At 35.9% G+C, this 27289-nt stretch overlaps 2 protein-coding genes and 1 non-coding gene across 4 annotated transcripts; 2 read left to right on the top strand and 1 right to left on the bottom strand.

The window, feature by feature from the left end:
• Positions 1 to 619: 619 nt before the first annotated feature.
• Positions 620 to 691, top strand: TRNAW-CCA (transfer RNA tryptophan (anticodon CCA)). The gene has a single exon. It is a non-coding gene; the product is annotated as a tRNA-Trp (tRNA).
• Positions 626 to 7450, top strand: LOC147544542 (polyadenylate-binding protein 2-like). 2 transcript variants are annotated; one of them, XR_015223107.1, is made up of 7 exons: positions 626 to 994; positions 1088 to 1190; positions 2099 to 2169; positions 3686 to 3877; positions 3957 to 4087; positions 5385 to 5948; positions 6987 to 7450. XR_015223107.1 is itself a non-coding variant. In XM_086632634.1 (6 exons), the coding sequence occupies exons 1-6, from the start codon at positions 845 to 847 to the stop codon at positions 7033 to 7035; spliced, it is 696 nt and encodes a 231-aa protein (XP_086488760.1). In that variant the 5' UTR covers positions 626 to 844; the 3' UTR covers positions 7036 to 7450. The 2 variants fall into 2 exon arrangements, 1 of the variants encoding a protein (XP_086488760.1); XM_086632634.1 differs by lacking the exon at positions 5385 to 5948.
• A 6761-nt stretch (positions 7451 to 14211) lies between these two features.
• LOC147544543 (subtilisin-like protease SBT2.5) lies at positions 14212 to 19182 on the bottom strand. Its single transcript, XM_086632635.1, has 9 exons — positions 19033 to 19182; positions 18803 to 18953; positions 18033 to 18466; positions 17646 to 17741; positions 17282 to 17351; positions 16874 to 17156; positions 16163 to 16491; positions 15804 to 16071; positions 14212 to 15071 (listed from the first exon to the last, which is right to left on the bottom strand). The coding sequence occupies exons 1-9, from the start codon at positions 19161 to 19163 to the stop codon at positions 14383 to 14385; spliced, it is 2451 nt and encodes an 816-aa protein (XP_086488761.1). The 5' UTR covers positions 19164 to 19182; the 3' UTR covers positions 14212 to 14382.
• Positions 19183 to 27289: the final 8107 nt, after the last annotated feature.

Here is a 27289-nt window from a genome sequence, read left to right on the forward strand (position 1 = left end):
ATTTTTTTCCCCACGAGGTTTTTCTTAACAAGGTTTTAATGAGGCAGATTATGTGTACATAAAAGATGTACATGAACAAAGAATTTGTACTCTTTTTCCTTTACTATGGTTTTGTCCCATTGGGTTTTCCTAGTAAGGTTTTAATGAGACAATTTCTGATGTGGTGGACATCCAGGGGGGGTGTTATAAATATTAGATTTATGGTGGATGACCACCACCAATTGTAACTCCCACCACCATAGGTTTTCTACCATTACTTTGTATTCAAGCTCCATTATTGTGTACCTATTGGATGTGCAACTCATCTAGCTAAATGCCTATATAAAGAGGTTACTTGCTAATGAAGATGGATCAAAATCAATGGATCAAACCAATGTATCATAGTACTCAATATACCAATGTAGAGAATTCTCTACAAACATATGAATATAAATCTAGTTCTTCTTGTCTCCAATCTCTTGGTTAATATATTTCCATTGTCCTTCTTCTTCCCTCCTTTATTTTTCACAACATTTATTTATTTTTTTTAGGCGGGGAAAGAGTACATTTTGTCTTTGTTTTTTTTATGTTTTTAAAAGCGACAGACATCTTGCATAATAATCGATTCTCATTCATGTATGGATCCGTGGCGCAATGGTAGCGCGTCTGACTCCAGATCAGAAGGTTGCGTGTTCGATTCACGTCGGGTTCACTTTTTTTCTAAGAACTCTTTTAGTTGTTGAAACCGTAATCTGGTTTTACGAAACTAACCTTTGAATCAATTGAAAGGTCAAGGGACTCGGCTTCTTCTTACCTCAATCCAAGCCAGAAAACACCAAACCCTAAACAAGAGAGAGAGAGAGAGATGGACGAGCAGAACGAACACGAATACGAGCATGATAACGAACAAGGCGAGCATGAAGTTTATGGAGCTGAAATCCCAGATGAAGCTGAAATGGACACTGATATAGATTTATCTAGGGCTGACGATACTGATGATCCTAATTCTAAAGAGGTCCCTTTTCTCTACTTCATCTCTCAAACCCTAATAATAATACTTCATCCCTTTCTTTTTTTCCTTATTTGATTTTTGTGCTTTTTTTGACAGAACTTGGAAGAGATGAAGAAGAGGCTGAAAGAGATCGAAGATGAAGCTGGTGCTCTTCGTGAGATGCAAGCTAAAGTTGAGAAAGAAATGGGCGCTGTCCAAGGTAATTTCCCCTTTAATTCCTCTCTAGATTGATTAACTAGCTAGTTATGTTTGCAATAACAGATCCGATTTAGTCTTTTTTTTTAGGGATTTGGGGGTAATGACGAAATCGAGTAGGATGATATCTTTTTGATCAATTAAAAAAAAAAAAATAGTTTTTAGGAAGTCAAGAACAGTGAAGAGACGAGACGTGAAGTGAATTATCCCTGTTGTTTTATCGTCGTAGATTGTAGATACTATGTATTAATCTTTGTTATATTGATTCGATAAATTACGAGTATAAAGGAACCGAAGGCTGTTTGGATGCACATATTTAAGTTCATACTAGTCACAATCTTGATGCAATTTACTGTTCTCTGGTTGAATAAATTTTGGGTATATTGAACGAGTAAAGGTTTAGCAGGTAGAGGAGAAAAATGGGTTTTCATGAGCATGTAGGTGCCTATATCTTAACATGCTACCAATTAACTATCATCCTGTCGTATACCTATCATCATCGCATGATGTATTGTATGTGCCTCCTATTTGATAGGTAAGATGTTACTGGATATTCGTTGAATATTATGCTATAGAAACAATCAAATCCTTGTTTTAAGTGACCTCCATCTAAAGTGGTGTCGCCACCTCTTTGAAATACTGTCTTGGTGTAAATAAAGATACATTACCACTCAAGTAGGCACTGGGCTATGTAAAGCTATTGAGCTCTAGGTATATTTCACTCTGTGGTTGAATGATTGAAGTTGTCTGGGATTGTTATTTGTGTATTTCATATTCATAACCTCGACTACACTCAAGTTTTTTTTTCGTGTTTTTTCTTCCCTATGTTGGATTATCAGTAGCATTATGGAATATATCCAGTTTAGATGTTTATCATAATTCATTTTCGTTTGTTGGTTGTCTTAAAAATAGATCCCTCTGGTACTTCTGCAACTGATGCTGAAAAAGAAGAAGTTGATTCGCGCTCCATATATGTTGGCAATGTATGTGCATTCAGTAAAATGTTTCTATTTTGTTATTCCATTTTATTTTTAATTGACTGCTATTTACTGATATTTCTGGGATGTTCCGTCTTTTGATATATTTTACTTCGGATAGCATTCATGATTCATCTCCTATTTCCATATAAGCGTTGTTTACGAGGTCTTAATTTCTTATTTTCTAGCTTACAGTAGTGAAGATTTTTTGAAGATATAGTAGTAAAGATTAATGGTTCTTATTTGGAGCTTTCAGAATTTAGTTTTTAGTTGATGCAATGGTGATTGAATTAGATGAGATAAATGATAAAACAACAAGAAACGTGGTACTGTCACGTACTGGAACATATTTTGGTTTAGGTAGCTTTGGTACTTTTCTCAAATGACGGCATACTGCTCGTTTTCTCGGTTAGCATTTATTGGAGTTTTCAGAATTTAGTTTTAACTTGATGCAATGGTGATTCAAATAGATGAGATAAACGATAAAACAACAAGAAACATGGTACCTGTCTCGTACTGGAAACTTTTTTGGTTTTGATTGCTGATTTGAACTAACACACTAAGTGTATCGTTTAGAAGAGGTATTGATTCTATTGAATGCTGGCAATATTTACATGTGGTTTCTGCTGTAAGTAGCCTCGGATATTCGAATTTCGAAGTAGGTGGGTGGGTATACTTAACGTTATATCTTACTAAAACTATGAAATTGTAAGGTGACTAATCTGTAACAATCATGATAGTAGATCACGTTGAGGTTGTTATTTCAACTTTGTCATTGTTGATTTCCTAAAATAAGAAAATTTCTGGCGGCTGACTCACTGTATCCAGAGTGGCAACGCAGCCTATGGTATGAGCTTCGAGCACTGTCATGTAACTTGGTTAGAGTAACTTCCCCCTATTCGATTGTAGAATATTCTAATGTGCACACATTTGGTAGAAATAAGGTGAAAGTAAATCCCATTAGGACTTAGGAACACAATAAGTAGAAAGAACGAGTTCTTAGTATATTTCGCACAAAGACATGATTAATTTACTGTTATTACGAAAAAGCGAGTGGTTTTTTTTGGTTTTTAATTGACTACGTAAGCAATATTGAATTCAACGTCTCTGAGTTTTGGTTGTCAGTTTGATTAAATGGGTTCTGTGTCAATTGAAGGACTCACGTGATTTTTGTAACTAATGTGATCTATAAAAATTAGAAAACTAATGCGTTGAGCACTATCATAGTTCTTATGTACAGCTCTGCACATTAATCTAGTGTTGTGGGATACTAATACATGGATGTCCCAAAATAGTTCATATTTGTAAGTGTTTTCAATTGAAATTTTATGTTTTGGATTGGACCAGTCTTATAATTTGTTCAATTCTTTCTCGTTATTAGGCCTGGTGGAAGTTGGATTTCATATTTTGATATCTTGATGTCTTCATTACTTCTTCTAGTCTCAGATATGATAATACTGAACCACATAAAATTAATTTCGGACGTTCGGTTTTCATCATGTCCTGCATAATGTGGTTGTAGGTGGACTATGCTTGTACACCTGAGGAAGTTCAGCAGCATTTCCAATCATGTGGAACGGTGAACCGAGTAACAATTTTGACAGACAAGTTTGGTCAGCCAAAAGGCTTTGCTTATGTGGAGTTTGTCGAGACAGATGCTGTTCAGAACGCTCTCCTGTTAAATGAGTCGGAGTTGCATGGGCGTCTATTGAAGGTACTCCAACTTTGGATCATCTCGCCGTATCTTAATCTTTCCATTTTCTTGTTCTAACATGAGTATGCTTGTTATACAGGTATCTGCCAAGCGAACTAACGTGCCTGGAATGAAGCAATTCAGAGGAAGGCGGCCTAATCCATATCTTGGATTTAGAGGACGGAGACCTTTCATGCCAGCACCCTTCTTTCCGTCACCTTATGGATACGGGTATACATTCTTATTCTGTACTTCTCCTTTTTATCTATAGTTGTTTTTGCTAAGGTTAGCTTGGTTTTTGAAGAGTGCCAAAAACTTCACAACAAAAATTTAGCCCTGCTGTCCTCAATGGAGAGCAAAGCACGACCCGAATTAGGCTTCTAATGTTTTTCACAGAAAAGCTGCTAATAATCATCTACTTCGTTTAGATTTTGGACCTTTGTGGAAAAGTGCAACCTTCCCTTGTATTATCTGCGAGTTAAGGGAAGTAGTGATATCCTCATTGATATCTTGAAGAAGCTATACATTCCTAATAGAAAATTTCATGTAAACAACAACAACAAATAGAAGTTGCTTCTCCGGTACTTGGCTAACATTGCATAAATTATTGTTTCATAAACTGTGCTGACGAGGTGGCTTGCATATGAATTGGCAGCTATATTCTAGTTCCTTGGAGTCATGGCTGAGTCTGAAGACTCCAAACTGACTCCCTTATTTTCTTCAATCTCGTTGGATATGAAACTCCCAAGGAGTAATATAGGAAAAGGACATAAGAAATATTATATTTATGTACATGTAGGTATTAATATTTCTATATTGGTCTTGAAAAGACCTTAAACCCCATGGAAGTCACAGACATGTAGTTTAGGGTATGTGTCCCCCTTCTAGATCTGCCTAATCCTGAAGCCGGGAACAATTAAATGTTTGTGACATTATAGTAAAAATGTCTCCTAACTAAAACCACGAGTAGGCTGTAGCCTAAGTGACATGAGGCAATGTTTTGAGTACAGTGTTACAATATCAACATTATAACTAGTTAAGAAAAGTTATATTCTTATAACATTTTCGTTGTATATTCTTTCTTCTTCTATATATTCAATCTAATCTATAAAAAAAAATAGTTAAGTAATTAATAGTACATCTTAGTTGCATCATACTGTTAAGTAAATCATGTTCCTGACCACTTGCCGTCGAGGAACTGTAAGTGCTGTCATTTATTTACCATTGCTATAGCTCTAATAAGGCTTAAACCAGACTATACTCGTAATAGTTCATATTCAGATTTAGCATTTCCTTTTACGTTCAAGAGTTAGCAAATTTACCTGATGAAAAATTGGTTGTCTTAAACAAAAAAATATTAACATTATAAAATGAATATTAATGTTATCACGAATAGCCTCTTGCTAGTTGGATACCTACCGTATCATTCGTAGATCATAAATCGAAATGCTTTGGTCTTCCTCTTTGAGTTACTTCTTTTGGATATATTAGACTAGAAAAACTTACCAAATGATATATTGCACATTAGGACTTTTGGATTTCACATGCACAAAGATACTTGTCTTAGTTATTATGGATGATATAAAGGGGTTATGAAAAGAATGAAAAAAGAAATACCCTTGAAAAGGAGATAAAAGGAAAGAGGATTTTTGTTGAAATCCGGGAAAAAATGAAAGAGGAAAAAAGGAAAAAGTGACGTGGTAGTTTTTGACTATGAAAATATTATGCAAGAAGTAGAACTTTCTACAGTTTTCCAGATGCGGTTTCTCTTCCCTGTTTATGGACTCCGAGAATCGAACCAAAGACTACAAGGGGATGATGATGCCTTCACAAATTTGATCGCGAAGGCAAGCAAGTACTGACAACATGGTATATGTTACAATTGTGGTGATATGGGAAGGTTGAGAAAAAAAAATAGAGGAAAAAATACCCTTTGAAAATGATAGAAAGGGAAAAAGATATCTGAAAAGAAAAATAAAATTAAAAAGTAAAAAAATATATAAAAGAAAAAAAAAAGGAAGATTAATCTACTGTCACCCCCTCCGAAAGTACGGTTCAAGAAGAAGAACAATCTAAACGTGATTGCTTCCAGGTATTGCTTCTCCTTCCCTCTCCTCCAAACTCATGAGTTGTTATTTTTCATGGTTTTGGATGAGCTACATTAAGTGGAAGATGGTTCTTTTGTATTTGATTTTCCATTTTGTTCTCCAAATATATTTTTAGGGGCCTAGGTTAGTATTTCCGTACTCTTTTTATTGTGCTAAGTGAATTTCACTAAAACAATGGAAATCATAAATTTTAGTTATGTTAGGGACCTTTTGTGTCACCACTTAAAACCTACAAAGACATTCTGGAAACTTCAGTGGCATCTCAAATTCAAGGAGGTTGTGAGGATGTGAGAGCAGCTAAAACTAATAAAATAATTCGAGGTATATGGAGGGCCATTGGGCCGTTGTTTACATGATAAGGTTGATTTGTTCCCGACTTCCCGTCTAATTTGGGCATTGGTACTGGAACCAATGACACAATGGTAAGAGTTGTCGGACCGAATGAGTGGAAGAAGGCCAACAACATGGGTAATGCTGCATACAGTGTATTGTTTTATTTAACTATTTCTCTTTATAAATACAGTTTTGACATTGGATCAAACATTGTTACATTATACACATGAACATAGGTATATTCCTACAAGGTTTTGTCGTATATGCATTAGATAAACACATAATCTCACAATATACCCGCTGAAGGGACTATAGGCGTCAAGAAGTACCGGAGTGTCCTGCATATGTATCTTTAATACTTGACATTGCAAAAAGCAAAATACTAAAAAGGAGTTCCTATATAGAATAGTATCTCGGTATTGATTTATCAGGTGATGGAACTGCGTAAAAGTTAAACTTCAAAATATGGAGATAAATTTGTGTAAAACTGTGAACTTCCCGATTGAACTTGGAAATTAGTCCTGTACTCCTGTTCGCTAGGGTATTATAATCACCCAAGTCTGCAGAAACTCATGTCATGAACCACCAACTTTTTCTTACTGTATTTCTTCTTTAACTATTATATCATGTGGCAGTTTGCCGATTGCTCTGAAATCTGATTGCCTTCTTTTCTCTTTTTCTATTTGCAGTAAGGCTCCAAGATTCAGGCGCCCGATGAGGTACAGACCATACTTTTGATGGGCTAATCGTTCATCGCTTTCATTTCCCTGGTCTTAATTTCAATGCCAGGAGACCTGTAAGTTTCCTGGCTATGATTGTATTATCCGGATCCAAGCTACGAACTAGAAAACCTGTATTATTTTTTTTTTTCTGCTGGATGAAGACAAACTTGGTTACTGCAAAACTCTGCAAATCATTTGGAGTCCTCTTCTCTCCTTTTACCTCGTAAGATCATGGATTTATGTTCTTATAAACTAGACGAGTTATCACGTTATAGAACAGATGGTAGATAAGGAGAATAAGCATATATTGATGCAGGTCTCCACGTTTGTTTAGTAGATGACTTGTTTAAGAGCTTACAATGTTTTCGAAGATCTTTAAGGATTGTTATATGATGTGGTTATTAGTTAATATATGCTCTGTTTTTGGTTTATATGCTTTAGCAGTTATAATTGCCCATCTGTGAAGCAAAACAATTATATCCTGATTTCATGGTTGAAAAGCTTCATTTAATTGGAGCAAGGATGTTGATCTTTTTGGCAACATAAGCACCAAAGGGGGCTGATGAGGGTATCAACTATGACTACAATACATTTAGAATCTTGAAAACAGACTTTATAACGGTAGAAATGATCAAAACTCGAAAGAAAAGCCCCTTGTATGCCCTCGTATCTAATTGAGAACAATAAAAACTTGCAAATTTGGAACAAAACAACTCCCTCAAAAGTAGTTTACAAAAATTGATGTATTAGTGCTTCTAGTGCGGTCGAATATTCACTTGGCCGAGCCTCTTTGTTCTCTCTTATCACTATCTCTCTATTCTTTAAGCTCAAATGCAAATTGGGCCTCGCTCTTTTCCCCAAGCTAGAAGATGAAATGAGCGAGACATTTTGTTTTTTAATGTATCTCTTTCCAAAGTGAATTTGTCCTTCCTTAGTAGGTAGCTACTCTTTCTCCCCTTTGTAACAAAAAAAAACTACTCTCTATTTCAACAAAAATTCTATTAGACGACAAAATGACTAATATGTTATTGTCTCTTGCTTGCTCATTTCTCCTCATTTTCTTCTCCACTCTCCAATTCAAACATCGTCTCTCTTATGCTTATCTTTATGATGTTCCGGTTCCACATTATTTGTCTAACCTGTTTTGGATCTAATGGAATAGTAACTAACATAAGCTCTATAATAGTCTCTGTCTAAACCCTTCTAGATGGTAGAGAATTATTAAGAATTACAAAGACTTTTAAAAATGTTTATAAAGGACTATCCTAAACTAATCAAAATCTAGACTTTGTATGGTTAGTATAGTTAGGATCTTATCTAGTGAGTAGTGGTTATAATCAAACGAGATTATCAAAAGACCTACATGTTCTCGGGTAAGTGTTTTTTCTTTGTTGTCCCTGTGATATAACCCATCTAATTTCACAAGTCAGAGTCTGCATCAAGTTTCGTCCATTTTGCTTAATGTTTCAAATTAGATTCCAGACACTCCAAATTAGTTGCAAACAGATTTCTTATTAAACTCAAAAGATTACGTTGATATTTTAAAGACCAAAAGTAACAAATTCTCACCTAATAATAACTAACTATCTAACAACTCATAACAAACTAATAACAACCATTTGGAAGTTATGATCCTATACACTGGTGTTGGAAACACACCAAACCGACACACATACACTATTAGAGATAACTCCCACCAAGTGATACCAAGAAAAACCTGGAACAAGAAATAAACAGGGTTGGGTGCTTCTAAAGGCACCGGGTCAGAAGGCTGTTAGCATCCATCTCTGTTAGCACCAGAGCCAGCCGCTCTTTTCTCTATTAGCACCAACTAATTATGTGGGCACCGGTGCTTTCTCTGTTAACTCTGTCCATTACCTTCTTCAAAACAACTTTTATTTCCTCACTCTCTCTCGAAAATAAAAGAAAATTCCTCTCTAACCTCTCTCTATACAAATCCGCCGAAGGGGAGGAGCTCCTTGGCCCGAGAAACCAAACCCGAATGTGGTTAAAACCAGACAAGGATCAAGAGAAACCCTAGAAACGGCAACACAACTTCTTTGGCTGGTGGTTTGGGTACTGGAACTTAGTTTATATCATTATTTTCTTTGTTCAAAATTTCTTTGTTCCATATATTTGTTTGTTCCATAAATTGAAACGGGTACTGGACGTTTGGGTATTGAAACAAGTATGAAAATCTTTTGTTCCATAAATTTTATATCATTATTTTCTGTTGAATTTCAGGAACCTAGTTTTTTGGATTAATGAGGTAAGATTGCTATAAGATTTAGAATTACTCTCTCTTATATATACTTTTTTTCAGTGATTTATTTAAAAGGGAGAGAGAGAGAGTGATGAGTTTGATGTAAACAATTAATCATGTATTCTATCCTGCTTCTTGTTTGATTTCTCTGTGATTAGAACATGAAGATGTAGAGAGAGAGGAGAGAAAGAAAGAGAGGGAAATCAGGTGCTTATAGAGAACTCGGGTCAATGGTCATTGACCCGAGTCAATAAAATTTTCAGATGCCAACAGCTTTTTGGCCCGGTGCCTTTAGAAGGTTGGGTTTAGGGTCTTTTTACCTATTTTTTTTTTGTTGAACTACTTCCCAGTTCCCACTCTTTCACTATTGTAGCGGTTGGTTCAAAATTCCTGAAGAAGATATTTCCCGCTATGTAGCCGTTGAGCAGTAGCCGTTGAGTTCAAAATTGTTGAAGAAGATATTTCTCGCCTATACTTTCAAATTCTGATCTCTATTCCGAATGAACGGTAGATATCATTTTAATCCAACGTCCTAAAGTTCTTACCACGCTTTCATTCATCTCTATAAATTCCAATTTCCCTTTTTCCCTCTGATTATACCTCTCACTCCCTTACTCCTCTGTACTCTTCTCTCTATATCTTCAAGAAAATCCAGAAAAACCCTTTCTTCGTTACCCAATCTTCTGGTTGATTTAGGGTTTCTGTGTTTCTTTTGGTAGAAATTCTGTTATCAATCTGTCCATTCTGTTGATTGATTTAGGGTTTCATCAGTAGTTATTTTTATCAGGAATTTTGTAATCAACCTGTCCATTATTTTGATCATTTACGGTTTTAGGAGTATTTCTTTTGATTGATTGTTAGGGTTTCAGTTACGGTTGAAATCTCAACTTTCATTTTTTTGATCATCAGGTTGAACTATCTCTTTTGACAGTGAATAAACGTCTGACTACTCATTCATTCAATGAATACTTCTTTAAGCATGATACTTTCAAAGATCAGTCTGGGAGGATCATGAGATGCTAAAATTAGACATCGGGTTGCTAGGTTTGTCAGAGTTGAGATCCTAGAAATAAGATTCTAAGCCTAAGGAAATCTCTCAACAAAAAAAAAAAGCCTAAGGAAATCCTAATTCTCCGAATTATTACTTTTTCCTTACAATGGTGGATGTTAGAGTATAAAGATCGAGATAAATCGAGATCCGTAGATATCCGAAGATATCCGTATCAACCGTCCAAGATATATGAAGACATTATTTGTACTTATCCTAGATAGAGTCCTAGGATGATAAGAATACCCGAATCACTCTATAAATAGAAGTGACTTCTATGTATTTTATATTGAGTTGAGTTGCATTGAGTCTTCGAGTCTGTAACCAATCAATCTCACGATTGTGGAGATAATATAAATCAGCCATGAATGGCTTTCTCCGTGGATGTAGGTCGTGATCCTCCGACCGAACCACGTAAACTATTGTGTTATTTACTTTATGTTTACCTCTCTCTATCAGTCGATCTCAATCTCGTTCTACTCTCTCCCTCTCGGTCTCACTTACATCTCTCGTCCTCGACTTCAATCCGAGCTCACATCACCATCTCACTCGGCTTCATCGAGTTTACCTCTCCATCTCGGCTTCATCCGAGACAAACATCTATAGAGGTTTATACCTCTTCACATGGTATCAAGAGCAGGTTTCGTTTCAGTCCTGTTTCATATCTCGCTTCCGCATTCCACGATTTTTTAATCGTTGTAATTAATAATCGATCAATCTCTTAGCCGATTATTTTCAAATATCCAAGATTATCTTGTGTTTTTCGGTCGTCTTCTTATGGATTTTCAAGAAGAAATTATATCCAAGATTATCTTGTGTTTTCCATTGATATTCGTTATTCACTTGGGTATTAAATCTACAAGATATCACACCCACATGCCCATGTCACTAAGGGTGGAGACCTGATCACAGTAACATGCTCCAATGGCTTTCTACGTGCCTATCATAATCTAACAACCCTAGTGTTGTTATTATTCCCTTACCGGCAACAGTTCAATTCTCTGTCCTATAATTTCAAAACCCTAATGGTGTTATAATTTCAAGTCTTAAAGTCTTGAACATCTGGTTTGTATCTCAATCAACCACCTTTGCCTCGTTACGATTAAATTGAAGTATTCCAAATTATTCGAATTCGCTAAATTTCCAACTTTCTCGTTGTGATTTTATTCTCAATCACCTACTTGGTCAATTTTTTTTTTCTTTCCCATTCTTATGGATTTCCTTCGGTTTCTTATCGTTTTCCGATGTGGAATACGACGAAAACAAATCTGAAATCATCTTCTTTCCATCATGGTGTTATCCCATTGAATCAAGTGAGATGTTATCCGGTCCAATTTCCGCTTTCCCTCAATCTATTGTATTTCAATCATCATTCTTGTGGATTGAATTTCTTTTCAAATCATGTTACAACTATCTATCTATCCAATTTAGTTGTGATTCAATATACATCCGTTGGTGGATCAAGTAGAGACCTTGCTGTTATTGGAAAAGAAAGATCTCCAAGACATGTGTTATTCAATTTCTCTTTCTCCTACTGATTATTGATCAAGTAGAGATCACGTTGCGCTCTCGAAGAGGGTTCTTGATTAGTAGATTGGCTTTCTTCTATTGTTTGAGATGAACCAGCCCATGCATCTACAGGTTTTTCTGCTAGTGATGGTGTTTTAAATTCAAACTATGCCTCTTTGAAGATGAGAGGGCATCATTCCAAAAAAGTTCTCCTGGTTAGGTTCTCCATGGACTTGTAGGAAACGGCGTCACATTATCAGTCTTTTTGCCTCTCTGTCCATGACTTCGTATATGTCTTAGCTGAAGAAAATAAAAAGCTCATTGCGTATTAAACATTACGGACACAACTGCTGCATTGAACCTATATTTTTTCGATATATTTTCCGATCTTCCTATCACCAATCTACATCTCATGTACTTTTGGGCAACTTCCATTGTCCCACCACCGATTTTATCTCACTCGGTGACACATCAGCTGGTTTCTTCTCCTCGGTTTTTTTTTCAACCGACGACCGCTTCCTCTCTTTCCGCCGATTGACTTTTTCGGCCTTTTCTTAGACCAATATTTGGACATCACCCTATTAGCCACCACTGATTTCTTTTCAGTCTTGTGAGTAATCCACCATCTTCCTCTCGGTTTATAATCCGACGAGCTTATCTCTCGGCTATATCTCTCTTCCTCACGATATCACTCGTGGGTTGTAATCTCTCCCTCATGGTTTCTCTCACGTGAGTGTGAAATTTCACATGTTTTCGAGACGCTATCTTTCTGTCACCTATCTCTTTTTTTTGTGACACTATGTCTTCATCATCCTCTTCGTGGATCCACCGGTTCCTCTCTTCCATCATCAACTACATATGGTATCGGTTCCTCCTTAGTTTGTTGATAAATTTGAAGCTCACCTCCCTCTCATCAAATTTTTATTTAAGTTCGAGAAAGAAATAAAGCAAAGAAGAAAAGAATGAGATTCAAGCTTACGAAAGACAATATTATTATATCAAGTTTATGTCGACTACAAGTTCAAGTTGCAGACGAAGAATTCAGCACCATTGGCAATTGTTCGACATTACACAAAAATTAAAATTCAAGTTCAAGTTCAAGTTTGAATCCGATCGTATGCAAGCAACATCGATCTTTTCCAAGTTGAATTTTCAAGTTGGAAACTCCACAAGTTCCGCTTCCAACTTGAGGGGGAGTGTTAGAGTATAAAGATCGAGATAAATCGAGATCCGTAGATATCCGAAGATATCCGTATCAACCGTCCAAGATATATGAAGACATTATTTGTTCTTATCCTAGATAGAGTCCTAGGATGATAAGAATACCCGAATCACTCTATAAATAGAAGTGACTTCTATGTATTTTATATTGAGTTGAGTTGCATTGAGTCTTCGAGTCTGTAACCAATCAATCTCACGATTGTGGAGATAATATAAATCAGCCATGAATGGCTTTCTCCGTGGATGTAGGTCGTGATCCTCCGACCGAACCACGTAAACTATTGTGTTATTTACTTTATGTTTACCTCTCTCTATCAGTCGATCTCAATCTCGTTCTACTCTCTCCCTCTCGGTCTCACTTACATCTCTCGTCCTCGACTTCAATCCGAGCTCACATCACCATCTCACTCGGCTTCATCGAGTTTACCTCTCCATCTCGGCTTCATCCGAGACAAACATCTATAGAGGTTTATACCTCTTCACAGTGGAGAATACCTTGGATCACCTGCTTGACTTTGTCTGCCCTCACTCTCTTGCCATTGGATGTGCCAATGTTTTTCTTCCATTTATAGTTTTTAGTTTTTTTTTTCTCGAAGGGTTAGTGGGTAGACCTTATAAGATCGTTATTAAGCTACCGGCAACAAGACTATCCAAGGTGTTAGATCAAATGATCTCTCATTTCCATGGTGCCGTTTTGGCAGAAGACAAATTCTTGATGGAGCCTTAATCTCTAATGAATTAATTGATTCTAGAAGATTAGGAGGAGAAGAGGGCTTGTAGTCAAAGCTTACGACAGAGTCAGCTGAGATTTCCTATTTTCCTTTGTCAAACTGTGGAGAAAATGAGATTTGAGTACAAATGGAGATCATGAACAAAACCTACCCTTGGGAGAAGCATTCAGGAACAAAGCCTTGTGGGATCCAGATCTGGAGAGGATCAATAGAAAACTTTCAGCTCGAAAGGCAAAAATTTTGTCGAGAGGGGGGGTCAAGCTTACATTAATCAAGGCAGTAATTTCAGCATTGCCGAGGGCGTTTCTTGTTCAGAGAAGGCTGTACTAGTAACCGTGTACGTTGAGAAGACAACAAGGAGGAGGAATTTACCAATAGAATTATTGTGATAATCCAACTCTGTACATCATTTGAAACCCGTTAAGTTAAAACCAACGATGCTTAAATTAATGAACGAGTTCAAGTCAAGAGAAAGTTTTGCTAACAGAATACATACTAGATTACTACCTAAAGTCGAAAATTTCTCAATGAGAAACTAAACCACAACGGTTTTATGCAGCCGTCGCCTAAACTACTTCTCTAGTACAGATTTTAAGACCCAATGGAGCTAGTAACATAAACAGCAAGTGGAATTCTAACTACATGAAACTTATCTCCTGTCAATAACATCTGCCCAAATGTGTACTCGTTTGTTGCTTCCTTTGCATCAAGAACAATTTGAAGAACCTTAGTTCGGTTGGGTTTTATCAGAAACACTTCTGGAGATACTGTAACCGAAACACCCCTCGGTTCCTTTATAGTCACATCATACATCTCAGGTTCAGTGCCTACATTTGTTACTCTTCTAGTAACCTTTCTTGAACCAACCAAATTAGAAACCGTCACGCTTGCTGTATTCAAATCCGAACACCATCTTTTCTTTACAGCTGGGCACTCAACACCGACTGCTCGTCTTACAGACTCATCGTCTACACCCGGAACAAGACATAAGAATTGTACATAGTTTTTGAAATCGGTGTCAAATACTAGTCCTGGATCGAGTGCTCTAGTAGGGTTTACGAAGCCTGAACCATAGTCGAAAGGTGTCGCGGTAATAAGTTGGTTTGATGATTGAGCTAAAATTGGTGACCCAAATCTGTCTGTTACATTTGCAGTTGTCATCATAGCAGAAGTGATAGCTGCTGGACTCCATGTTGGGTGTTTTTGTTTGATAAGTGCAGCAATACCTGCTATGTGTGGTGTTGCCATGCTTGTACCGGATACAAGAGCAAAATGTTGTCCTACAAACACACACGGAAAACAACACATTTCTTATAAGACAATTAGTGTCACAAAATGTTTCGACCTAAACTTCTAAACAACACTCTCTTGGAAAGTAGTTTGTTTCTTGTTTGGTTGGGTGGCCTCGAGACTCTCACCCGAAAGCTAGCTTAAGAGGCAAAACTTTCTACGAAACTTATAGTCTGACCAGCTTATTCCTTTTCCACAATTGATGAGTCAACTTAACAATCCCCCCTCATGCATCAGTTTGTGACTTCGACAGACTATTGGGCTGTCATAGCCCAGGTTCCGATCCCTTGGTGGTTAGTTTTGGATCTCTTTTGCTGAAAAAAGAAATTCAAGAAGTGAACTATTTTCTCACGCTTATAAACTGACCACCATCTTTCCTTTCCACAAGTGATGTTGGATTATTCGAAGTTCTAACACTTCTTAAGTCCACTTTTTGTTACAATCGATATGTTTCAGGAAAGTGATTACGTTAACTTTATCTTGCAGATCATCATATAATAAAACGACGAGGATTAAAAGGTTAAATTATAGGGCGATATTAGTTTTTCTTTTGAGAAAAAGAACGGCTAAATAAGCTCGGGCTCATGTTGATATAGGTATGTAGGTGACTCTAAACCTTCAATTTAGAAAAAAGGTCCCCGTCCACTCACAAAGAAGTACATTGCGAGCGAAAGAAGCATGTAAAATATGTGAAAGAATGTAGAGTTTGGAGTGAAATGTACCTCTAATGTAGTGATCTCCTTCACTAGTGGGACTCCAAGCAGCCCATATTGAGGAACCAGGAGCCATGACATTAGGTTTTAGAACATCTGCAGTTTGTAATAATGCGTTGTTCACGTCGGGGCCTCTAGAAGAGTATGATGCCACTATCGGTGCCTGCCCTATATACGTGGCCTGTCTTCCATCAAGAATCCTCGCTGTCGCGGTAAAATCCACTGCTCCTCCTCGCCTATTTCGAATGGTATTTGCATTGTAGTACTCCCACAAAGCCTATAAAAAGAAAATGAAGTTAGTCCAAAGTTTCTTATCTCATTCGACGAAATAATAACATAAAAGAGGTCAGGATCGTAAGTAGACTTACAGCTGAGGCTTGCATATTGTTTAGTACAATGCCTGGCACTCTGAAAGTTACAGTAGTTCCTCTAACTTGCTCTGAACCAAGGTCAGGATCCATTGTGATTATAAATCCAGCTGCTTCAATTTTTTCCATGGTGTCTGCAACTGTTGCTATACTTGCTGCTTCAGATTCGAAGTCGAATGTGTATGTGCATATTATCAACTTCCCTTTAGCCAAGGTTTTGATAAAGGTGTCGGGATTTTGACAACTTTCGACAGTGACAACGCTCGTATTTCCAGTACAGACATCTACTGCTGCAGCTATCTGGTAAAGGCTTTCTCCTGCGGTAGGAGCTGGACAAAAAACAAGGAAGTGAAAAAAGAAACTATATTTAGGTCCATTTTGTGGTACTCATGAATATAAGCAAGTCTCGGTACGTTACCCAACTAACTCTTTTTTACTTTTCTAGGGTGAAACGACTCGCAAGTAATCTTGAACTTCTCTATTTGATCGTCTAGGCGTCAAACTACGTACCCATAAGGCCAAACCTTAGTCTAAGATAAGGTAATCAATACGTTTGACTTATGTCCAAAATACATTCCCAAGCAATGTGGGACTAAGTGAAACATCATTTGCCTCTAAAATCACATTGATATTATTTTAATAAAGACAAGACATGCCCAAGAAAAACTATGAACGGATGAAAGGGAAAAATGTTAAAGTAGGATTGCTTACGTGCAAGTCCGGTGCCAGTATAACTCTCTCCATCGCCTAATTCGATTGAATTAATATATTTACGATCGATGATTGAGGCAGCGATACTTGTAATCCATGGGCTAAAAGAGAGAATAGACGAAGAAGAAGGGCCACCGTTGCCTACTGCTTGAACAACCAAAACACCAGCTTTTGTAGCAAATAAGAGTTCCATGTCAAGCACATTAAGAAAAGCAGAAGGACCAGGAGGAACACTTGATGGTCCTATTGAGAGACTAAGTATGTCTACTCCATCTTCAACTGCCTGAAATTGCGTTGAAATTTAAACCTAATTATTTCGAGCGCAAATATAATTACTTAATTATTTCTAATTTTCTTACATAATCATATATTACTTAATTATTTTCCAAAATTCCCCCCCACATATACCTGATCTACTGCAGCTACAACATCAGACATATAGCCTCCAAATGTGTATAGTGCTTTATAAACAGCAATCCTGTACAACAAGTAACACACATATTTGTTAAGATTCTATTAGTTTAGCAATTCTCGTAAGGTAATTAACGAAGAACAGAGGTCCTAGATATTATATTCTTGGTCATGAGACTTTTCTTTGGAAATGTGAGACTATTCTGACACGCCAGAATAGTCTCACATTTCCAAAGAAAAGTGTGACTATTCTGCCATGAGACTATATCCTTGGTTGTGAAACTTTCATTTGTCTATGTGGGACTATTAGCATATTTCAGTTGATCGATACTACAACAAGTAATGAGACTAAAAGTTATACCGAGCTCCAGGTGCCATGCCGCTTGAGTAACCGTAGCTATATCCATTAACAAGCACTGGGGTTCGATAATTTCCGGCAGCAGTTGAGGCTGTATGACTGTTCATCATTAACATAAAATCACAAAAAACATTTAGATCTAGAAACAAAGATATGACAAGGCATAAATCAAATAACCCATATTAGAGCGGAATTTCACATATATTTATTAACATTATCCCACATCGCGTGGAATAAGAATTTGCAAGGTCGATAAGCCTTGAGGTACTATCTTTCTGAAAGGTAGCAGGCCGACGTTCAAGTGAATTAGGCCCAGTGGACTGAGAATAAAAGTGATGTTTGGAGTGTTTGGCCCTGGTAACAGAAGAGAAAGGAGATAATAAAACTTGCCTTCCATGGCCATCGGCATCAAAAGGCGATGCATAATCACGAGTAGCATTAAAATCACCCGCAACCGTGGCAGCACGAGAAAAGTAACGTGCCCCGGCTATCTTACCATCACAAGCTGAGTCAGGGAATCCGTTTCCAGTCTCACATTTCCCTCTGAACCCATGATTTATATCACTTGAACCATCTTCCGTCGATGACAAAGAGGAAGAAAAAGCAGAATCTGATCTATCAGAAAAGCTAGGATGGTCTGGATTTATCCCTGTGTCAATAATACCTATCACAACCCCATTGCCACCGTTTCGAGCTCCTCCCAAGTTTGGCCAAACACCAGAAGGAATTCCTAGAAACTCAGGTGTGTGGGTTGTCAATTTCTTCATCTTGATATCTTCATGGATGTTTCTAACTCCACTTGCATTTCTTAGAACTTCAATAACCTTCAAATAGTATCATCAACAGTTAATCAAATATAATAGACGACGGTTTCATATACTTTTCGCTACCGTTATAGACACTTTTTTCCACAGATTTTAGAAACTAAAAATCACTCCTTCTAGGATCCAGTCCTCACTTCAAAAGTAAAAAATAGACATATCTATTTTTTTTTTTTATCTTTTTTAAAAGGTCAGCATACTTTAAGGCGGTATAATTCCGTCTCTCGAACCCTTGACATACGGGGTGGAATCGTAAAACCACAGTTTGAAAAAGGTTTTCTCTTTTAGATTTCATTAGTTGTTAATAATACTCTTATCTATAATGAATAATTTTTTTACCTCTTGCGACGTGGTGTGGAGGGCGAACCCGTTGAGAAGATGAGTGTAACTATAGAGTTTCGTGTAAGAACCGGTTGCAAGGTGAGACTCTAAAAACATATCATGTCCTGAAACCACACTTTCCTTGTATAACATAACATCTTCATCACTCCTACAAACACCAACAAAATTTAGCTAAATAGTTACTCTATTGAACTACAAGAATAAAAAGGGAAAATATAGGGGTAAACCTTATCACATTGTCTTTGTAAGAAACAACAGGATCATCCTCCATTAAAACCATGAAAACCTTGGATTCTACTAAAAGGGAAGCCCATACTTCAATAAGAAAAATGAATAGAATTGTAAAGATGGAAGCCATTAATGATGGTTAGATGTGTAGAAGTGACATATCACAATAAGTCTGTAATATTTAAGCTAGTTATCTCATTAATTCATGCATTTTACACATATCCATGTCATTTTCATTTTCAAACCACTTCATATTGGTGAAATCCCTCTATTTTTGAATGATACATAGGAGGATGTGAATTTTGTACTTAACCTTGTATTTCGAACCATCACCATGCTTAAATGGTTGGGCACCTAACACCTTCTTTCTTCGAGAGACGGTTGTGACATGAACCAGCTTGCACACATCAACTAATCTACGAAAGTTAGAAATTTAAATAAATAGGTGCGAACTTTAGTAGGCGTAAGAGGATTCTTCAAACTCGTTACATCTGGTAAGTAAATTTATAAATCTAACTAGTTGAACTAGTTCCCAAGTTTGCCAATGTGACGTTCGAAGACCCCGAGCCCAAAAATCATTCCATGTCCCTAAAACTTTGGTAAGGAATGACTTGTTAAGTATCTAATTTGTTGGCCACAATTTTCAATAGGTCAACCACACTGACCATTGTTTAGAGCCTTAGAGGAAACTCTGGTGTTATGAACTAACAGACTGTTTGAGGATGCATTGGTAGACAGAAGGGTTCAGGGCCGGCCCCAGACTTTTGTGAGGCCCAAATGGAACTATAAAAATGTAACCCAACATTTTGTTCGTGTATGTATATAAGTTTATTTTGTCAAAACTCCTTTGGTAAATTGTTTTTGTATCCATTAATTTTTCTACGTGTAAATTTTGCACATAGTAAGGTCTACAGAAGCTCACACATATTATTCAAGATTTACACGTTGCAAAAAATCATACACAGAGCGTGGGTTTGCTCAAGTATAGTATAAGAAATTATAAACATCTAAATTATTTTCATTAAACTTACATAAAAGAAACCTTACGAAATCTTTTTGAACTTTCAAAATTTAATTAATGACACCCTAATTAATGTAATTTTCATTTGCATTGGCATCCATAGTTGCTGCAAATATATATATTATTCTCACCCAGATAATCAACATCATACTCTATCAAACTTTTTGGAGCTATGATCCTTCAAATTGACTTAGATCTCTGTATCCTACTCAAGGTTTTCTTTTTTTAAACCATCGAAGAGAGTTTCTTCTTACATTTTTGAAACAGGGATGCGGAGACAGAGATGCAAAGAGAAATAGAGGGGAGAAAGAGATTAAGGTTTGTGTGCAACTTGCAAGTAGATGGTTGACCGATACTTATCTTTGAGTGAGTCACTTTCAGACATGAAGATGGTTTGAAGTAGAAAGAAACAGGGCCGGCCCTGACATTTTGGTGGCCCGAAGCGAGTTATTATGATGTGGCCCCCTTTTATACGTTTTCATGGTTATGCAAATTTATACAACTATTTATTTACAACATCCTTTTGATGGTTAATGAAGATGTTTTATATCTGGATGTTAAGTAACAATTTTTTTCTACATTAATTTATTTAGCAAACATAAGAGCTGGAGTGCAATCATTCTTATTTGTGCATCATGTATATGATGCTTTCAGAAAGCATATTTCACAAAGATAATCATGTAAGCTTTAATAATTTTGTAAAATTCAACCGTGATACTGAAAGTTTTGTCATATTCTTGAATATGTTCTTCGTAGAAGACCTAAGTAATTAAGGAGTTCGTCCAAAGGAGGTGCATCCCTAATTAAACAAAAAAAATGAGGTAGATCCATAGCATAACTTATATTTAAGAGTCAAGAATTTTTTTAATAATAAAAACAATAATAAGCACAAATAAATAAATTAATAAAAGATCTGTGTTTACATGGTTTATTCACTATTTTGAGATTTATGTAAAGTTTTATTCTCTTTGGTGGTTGTCATCTTTAGCATGTTGCTATGCTTAATAACTTTTCATTACAAGAAGTAGAAACTAAATGTTACATATACTTCTAAAGATCTAATTTTGTATATTGATTCTAATGAAAATAATATATACTATATATGTGATGCATATATTAATATATAATTACATAATTATACATATGCAATGAGTGATGTAACAAAAAAACGAGGGAGAGAGTGTGATATGGATTGAAGATGAACTTTTTTTTTTGGAAAGGATTGAAAATAAACTTGGAATAGAAAAAAAATTGAAAATAAAGAGAGGCCACCTAGAGAGATATGAATACAGGGAAAGACAAAAGAGGAGTAATAGAGTGAGAGGGAAAACCGTAGAGTAATAAAGTGGGGCCTACCCTTATTTAGAGAAAGGAATGAATTGGGTTAAAAAGGATGGGCCCGCCCTTTTGTGTTAGTTGGATAGCTGCTCGTTCCTCCCTCTCCCGTTACATAGTGGGCTTCCAAATGCGTCCTTGCCTCCAATCTTGACTGAACTCTATAAGCGCCCCTTACAAATGAGGCCCCCAAAATTCGGTGGCCCAAAGCGAGGCTTTGCTCGCTTTGGGCCAGGGCCGCCCCTGGAAAGAAATGATATCGGAAAAACTAGTTTAAAATGAAATGGTAAAAACGAAAGTTAAATTTGATTGATAGAATGAGGGTTTTGGGGCTAATTTTGACTGCGCCATAAATATGGGGGTGAGTCACAAAGATGGGCTAAATTTGAAACCCACGGCCATGTGTAACCTGTAAGAAGTAGGGATGGAGAGGTGGACCTTAAAGCATCTCCAATGGGACACTCTAACACTTAGAGTGCCACATAGGATTTTTAGAGATTTTGTTAAAAAAATTTCTGCAATGGGACACTCTATTTAACACTTCATGATTATGTAAGAGCATTTATTATAGAGACACTCTAAAACTAGAGTGTCTTCTTGAGACTCTCCAAGTGTTACTTTAAAATTTAAACCAATAGAAACACTTGCTTTTTAACTACTCTTTTCCTATTCATTTTAAGAGTGTCATGTGTATTAAGTAGAGAGGTTTAAGAGATCTCCATTGGAGACAAGAAAAGTTTGGAGTGTCTATATATTGACACTTAGGAAAGAGAATCTTCATTTGACACTTGACAACTAGACTTTTAGAGTGTTTGTTAGAGTGTCCCATTAGAGATGCTCTTATGATGGGGAGATTTCAACGACCCTCTTTAGTGTCAACAGTTGGTAGCCCAAGTGGTTCCAATGTGTTGACATAAACTCCAGAAATCCCTGGAGGTCCCAGGTTCGAATCCTAGAGAAGGTGGAATCTTTGGTTATTTGAATTGGGATTATTTGGGTGTAAATAATGTTGTTGGGTTTTAGGCCATGTCTTGTTGGGCTATAGGCCCGGTTCTGTTAATGTTTGAGTGGGCGGTTATCGAGCTTATCACATCTATGATGTATCAAGTGCCAAATGTAACGACATACGAAGATCGTAGTCGAGTTCCACAAAAAAAAAACGACCCTCTTTATTGATTCTAGTTTCTTTACCAGGTCTCATTTGGTAATTCTTTTTCCGGGCACCCCCAAATTTGAAAGTCTATTTTTATCTCTTATTTTGAGACACCCCCAATTCGAGAAATTTTATCTTAACGACAGAAACTTATCAAACTTGTCTCTGAATGTTGGTCTCTGTTGTCTATCGGTATGACTATACTGATGACTTATGTTACACATCAGTTTCATCTTTCCGATAATTTGAGTATAGGGTTGGTTTCATCTTACCAATTAAAATTGGTCAAGACATTTGACCAAACTGTGAGTGTATATGACAAGTGAGTGTGTATGACAAGTGAGTGTGTTTGGTAAAAATGGAAATAACTTGTGAGGGTGGACAACCGTGACTGTAGCGGGTAAAAGCGGTAAGTGTATATAACATTTCCCCCAATTTAAAGAAAATGTGGCACCAATATTCGGTGGCTGAAGCGAGACTTTGCTCGCTTTGGGCCAGGACCGACCTTGAAAGCACTACCCTTCTCGAGATTGTGATATAAAAGAATAATTATTTAAAATAAATTCAATTGGTAGATGAATATTTATTTTAATCATTTTACGAATTTCTATTATAGTTGTTAGCTAAAAACTAACTAAAAACCCCTCACAGTCCCTCCTTATTCAATTTAACTGATGTTTGCTACTCAATGACCAATCGAACTAAAAAAAATCAAAATGGTAGTGACCTCATACTTTTGTGTGATATTCTTTCACCAGTACACTAAAAAATGTTGTTTTCCGTAAACCACCCAAGAAATAAATATTTGTTATTTTTTCATTTTTCAAAGGGTTATTTTTTTTGGCCCTTAGATTATGACTATTTTTTTCTTTTGGCCTCTCCTTTTTTTTAATTTTGAATGTTTTTCTCTCTAAATCATTAGTCAACTCTAATAGTTGTTCTTTCTACTCCACTTCTTACACTTTCTTTGGAAAATAATTATCCTTTAATCCTTTTTCTTTTCCTCATCCAAAATTTTGTAGCCGGCTAACACAACTTCCATCACCTCATTATTTTCTTTTCCTTTTTTTTAAACTTCCTAATCTTCACTTGAAGAAGTTATTACAAAAATTTCTATAACAGAAATTGATGATATTTATGTGGTAAGCCCCACACATTGTTTTCTTTATTTTTTTAATAATTTTCTAATACGAGGGAATTAAGTCTGGTTTCACAAAATAAATTCGTGGTGAAAGGATTAAAAGGTAACATGCAGTTTCGTCGCAAATTTTCTCTTTTGCCATGAAATTTTTCATTATAATTTCTAGGGTTCTATTACGAATTATAAACACATTTCTTGCAGTGTGTCACTAAATTATAAAATTAAAATTGAATGTTGGAACTTTTATGTTCTCTACTCCGAATTTTCTATACTTCGCAATACTTTTACAAAAATTTTTTGCTCACAAACATCATCTTTTCGGGATGGGGCCATACCTTTAAGAGCTGAATTTTCTGACTTCAGTGAACTTTTTACGACCTAGTAAGTATATTACTCTTACTTAAACACTCCAATTTGTTTTATACCCTGTACCAACTGCTAACAAAATTCTTTCCAACTTTTTAGTTTTTTGAGTCAAGAGTGTTTGTTGTTGGGTACGTGGTGCATAGAATTGCGAAGCGAAATATTTGTGTCCTAGTTAAACGATAAAAATACTGAAAAAATGAAGGCAAGTGATCATTCAATTTGTTTCGTTATTCTAGGGTGGTACATATGCAGGTGGAGCATGAAGTACTGAATAGATGGAGCACAACAAGTGGAGCATGAAGTACTGAATGGATGTCACAACCACCCCCACTATCGCAAGATCTCACTGGTCATTCATTTGTTGCCCAGTAAATAAAGGATGAACGATAACTTATCAAGAGATTGACAAAAAGTGGAGTATGACCTAAAGAAGTTTTGTTGCATATAAAACTAAAAAAATTTAGTTAATCTTACTTCGATGTTAACTCTACACAACGAGAGGATCATGTTGAAAGTGAAATAAAGTGAAGGAGGTCGGCAAATGTAAAAAATTACGAAGTTGTTACCCAAATACCATTACCTCCTGAAGTATAGGGTGTGAGGAGAAGTCTATCAGGTTAAAGTTTTTTTTTACATCTAAAGTACGTAGAATTGATTAATGTTTTCTTCACATATTGATCCTTGACTGCACGTGCAAGACAAATCGGTATAAGCTACTTCAAGCTGTCTCGACATTTTTAAAAGGAAAAGTCATTCACAATAGTAGGTGCGTTTATGCACTAAGGGGACACATAACATTATAAATGGGTTCCAGAATGTGTCATACAGTTGTATAAAACGGGTGACCTCCCTTACGTTTTTATTCCTAACAGAGAACACGTTATGATTATCGAAAGAAGTTGCGTATCCATATGCAAAACATATCTTATGTACATGGCATATAAGCATGAAAGTTATTCTCATGCAACTATATTCTTAAAGAAGATGATTTGTGATCATAAAACTGATGAGCTTAATAAAACTGTGGATGAGTTTTTTGACGAATGACAAATGATAAAATGGTCGGATATATAGGAAATGCTTAGAAGAAACAGTTTGTGCGTTATTAGGCTAACCAAATAAGCCAATACGAAACCACCTCCACGAGTAGAGCTGAGGGACAATACGGTACTTTCAAAAAGTTTTTAGCTAACTATAACAAGTGGGTTATTACATGCAAATTGTGTGCTAAGAAAATGCACGTAGGATTACTCGATTGAAGGAACATATGATGCAAAAATCAGGATAAGTTTCGGCATGTCCTAAAACAATTAACCATTGAAATCATCAAGAAAATTCAAGACTCGACGAAGAAGAAAAATGATAAACAAAAGAAGAAGGAATTAATCAATGAATTCTTTGACGATGAGTTGTAGTGACTGAAGGAGATGATGGAGTCGAAAAAATAGTTGAAGTTCAACTACCAAAAAATTGAAAGTAGCAAGTGATGTTAGAAGTCGTATGGATAAACATATGAAGCCGGACTTCGATAAAATGAAGCAAACCACACTTTAGCAAAATAATCTTACTCCCTGTGTCTCATTTTAAGATTCGTACTTTGGAACTCTAACTTTTTTTCATATATGTTGTTCTTCCATTTGTACCCTTGTTCATTGTTGAAAAGCATTTTAAATGTTAGAGAGTTTTCATTTTTCTATCTCACTAAATGTCAATATGCTTTTATTGCAAGTACTATTCCAACAAATTAAAGTGGACTCATTTAAATCAAAACTTTGATTTGGATTTGACTCCATTTAAAAAAAAATGAATTTGGATTTCGCTCTACTACATCCATAGCAATATTGCTAATGAAGACTTTCACCACAAAAATAAATTTGAATTTGTCTCCACAATTTGAAATTGTAAATTTGTTCAAACTAATTTTGATTTTACAATACTTTACTTCATTAGACTTCATTAAATCAAAAGTTTGCTTTGGAATTAACTCTATTAATAAAAATTGAGTTTGGAATTTGGCTCCACTAGACCCAAACCATATTTGAAAGTAAGATTTTTGAAACAAAGTTGAATTTGGGTTTGGCTCCATTATTTGAGTTCCAGATTGCTCAAAGTTAAATTTTGATTTTTCAAATGTGAAATTTAATTTTAATTTCTCAAATGTGGTTCCTAAATTTAAATTGCACGCATTTTGAGTAAATAATTCTAGCACTATATATTTACCATTTGGTATCTTCATCTTCTAATATTTCTTTCTCTCTTCTAACATCAAATAGAATGCACTACTTTCAAAAAAAAAGTAAAATGCACTAGAATATCTTTTCTTCTCTTTCACTACAAAAATTACATTATGAATTCCTCACATCACTTTATTTCTGGTTATAAAAGAAAGCTATCCAATCAAAAACGTCAAAATATTTTAGATCACCTTTGGAAATTAAGTGATAATGAAAAACTACAAGGAGACACCATCAGTGATACGGAAACATTATTTTCTCTAAGTACAAAAACAATACATCGGATTTGGAATCGTCCTCAAGAATGCATCGCTAATGGAGAAATTGTTAACGTATCCAAAAGATTTTCTGGTTATGTTGGCCCCAAAAGAATCCAAATTGATCGTAATAAGATTTTGAAATTCCTGTACGATGTTGCACAAATATTCGGTCCATGGCGAGTGCTTTAAAAGTTTCAAAAGATACACTTCATAGACGGATAAAAGAAGGTATGGTTAGACCACATTCTAATGCTTTAAACCCATCTTTAACGAATGAAAACAAGAAAGCAGGACTTCATTTTTGTTTCTCAATGCTTAATCAAAGTAGTCTTTCTAGCAATCTAATTTTTCAAAATATGTATAACTATGTTCATATTGATGAAAAATGGTTCTACATGACTAAAGAATCTCAAAAGTATTATGTTCTCCCAGATGAAGAAGATCCATATCCTACTTGTCAAAGTAAACGATTTATGGTAAAAGTTATGTTTATGGTTGTTGTTGCTAGACCAAGAATTGATTTTGCAAGTAATGAAGAATTTTCAGGAAAAAATGGAATTTTTTTCTTTACATGTAAAGTGCCAGCAATGAGAAACAGTAAGAATCGCGTTGCCGGTACTTTAGAGACGGAGCCTATAACATCCGTGAATAAAGATGTTATTCGATCTAACTTAATTGAAAAACTTCTGCGAGCATTAAAGAAAAATGACCACTTGATCGTATCTCTGAAGCTATTTATATTCAAC

Source organism: Eschscholzia californica, unplaced genomic scaffold (genome assembly GCF_041429995.1).
Source record: "Eschscholzia californica isolate CP2 unplaced genomic scaffold, dmEscCali1.0.p SCAF_4, whole genome shotgun sequence".
In the NCBI taxonomy this organism is placed as follows: Eukaryota; Viridiplantae; Streptophyta; class Magnoliopsida; order Ranunculales; family Papaveraceae; genus Eschscholzia; species Eschscholzia californica.

Bases quoted from the DNA above. Each gene is read 5' to 3' on its own strand.
- LOC147544542 (XM_086632634.1), top strand. From the start codon at position 845: ATGGACGAGCAGAACGAACACGAATACGAGCATGATAACGAACAAGGC. The intron at 1,191-2,098 runs GTAATTTCCCCT...TCTTAAAAATAG, and splicing joins AGAAATGGGCGCTGTCCAAG to ATCCCTCTGGTACTTCTGCA. The intron at 4,088-6,986 runs GTATACATTCTT...TTCTATTTGCAG, and splicing joins CCGTCACCTTATGGATACGG to TAAGGCTCCAAGATTCAGGC.
- LOC147544543 (XM_086632635.1), bottom strand. From the start codon at position 19,163: ATGGCTTCCATCTTTACAATTCTATTCATTTTTCTTATTGAAGTATGG. The intron at 17,352-17,645 runs GTATAACTTTTA...CTTGTTGTACAG, and splicing joins GGCATGGCACCTGGAGCTCG to GATTGCTGTTTATAAAGCAC. The intron at 16,492-16,873 runs GTAAGCAATCCT...TTTTTTGTCCAG, and splicing joins TACTGGCACCGGACTTGCAC to CTCCTACCGCAGGAGAAAGC.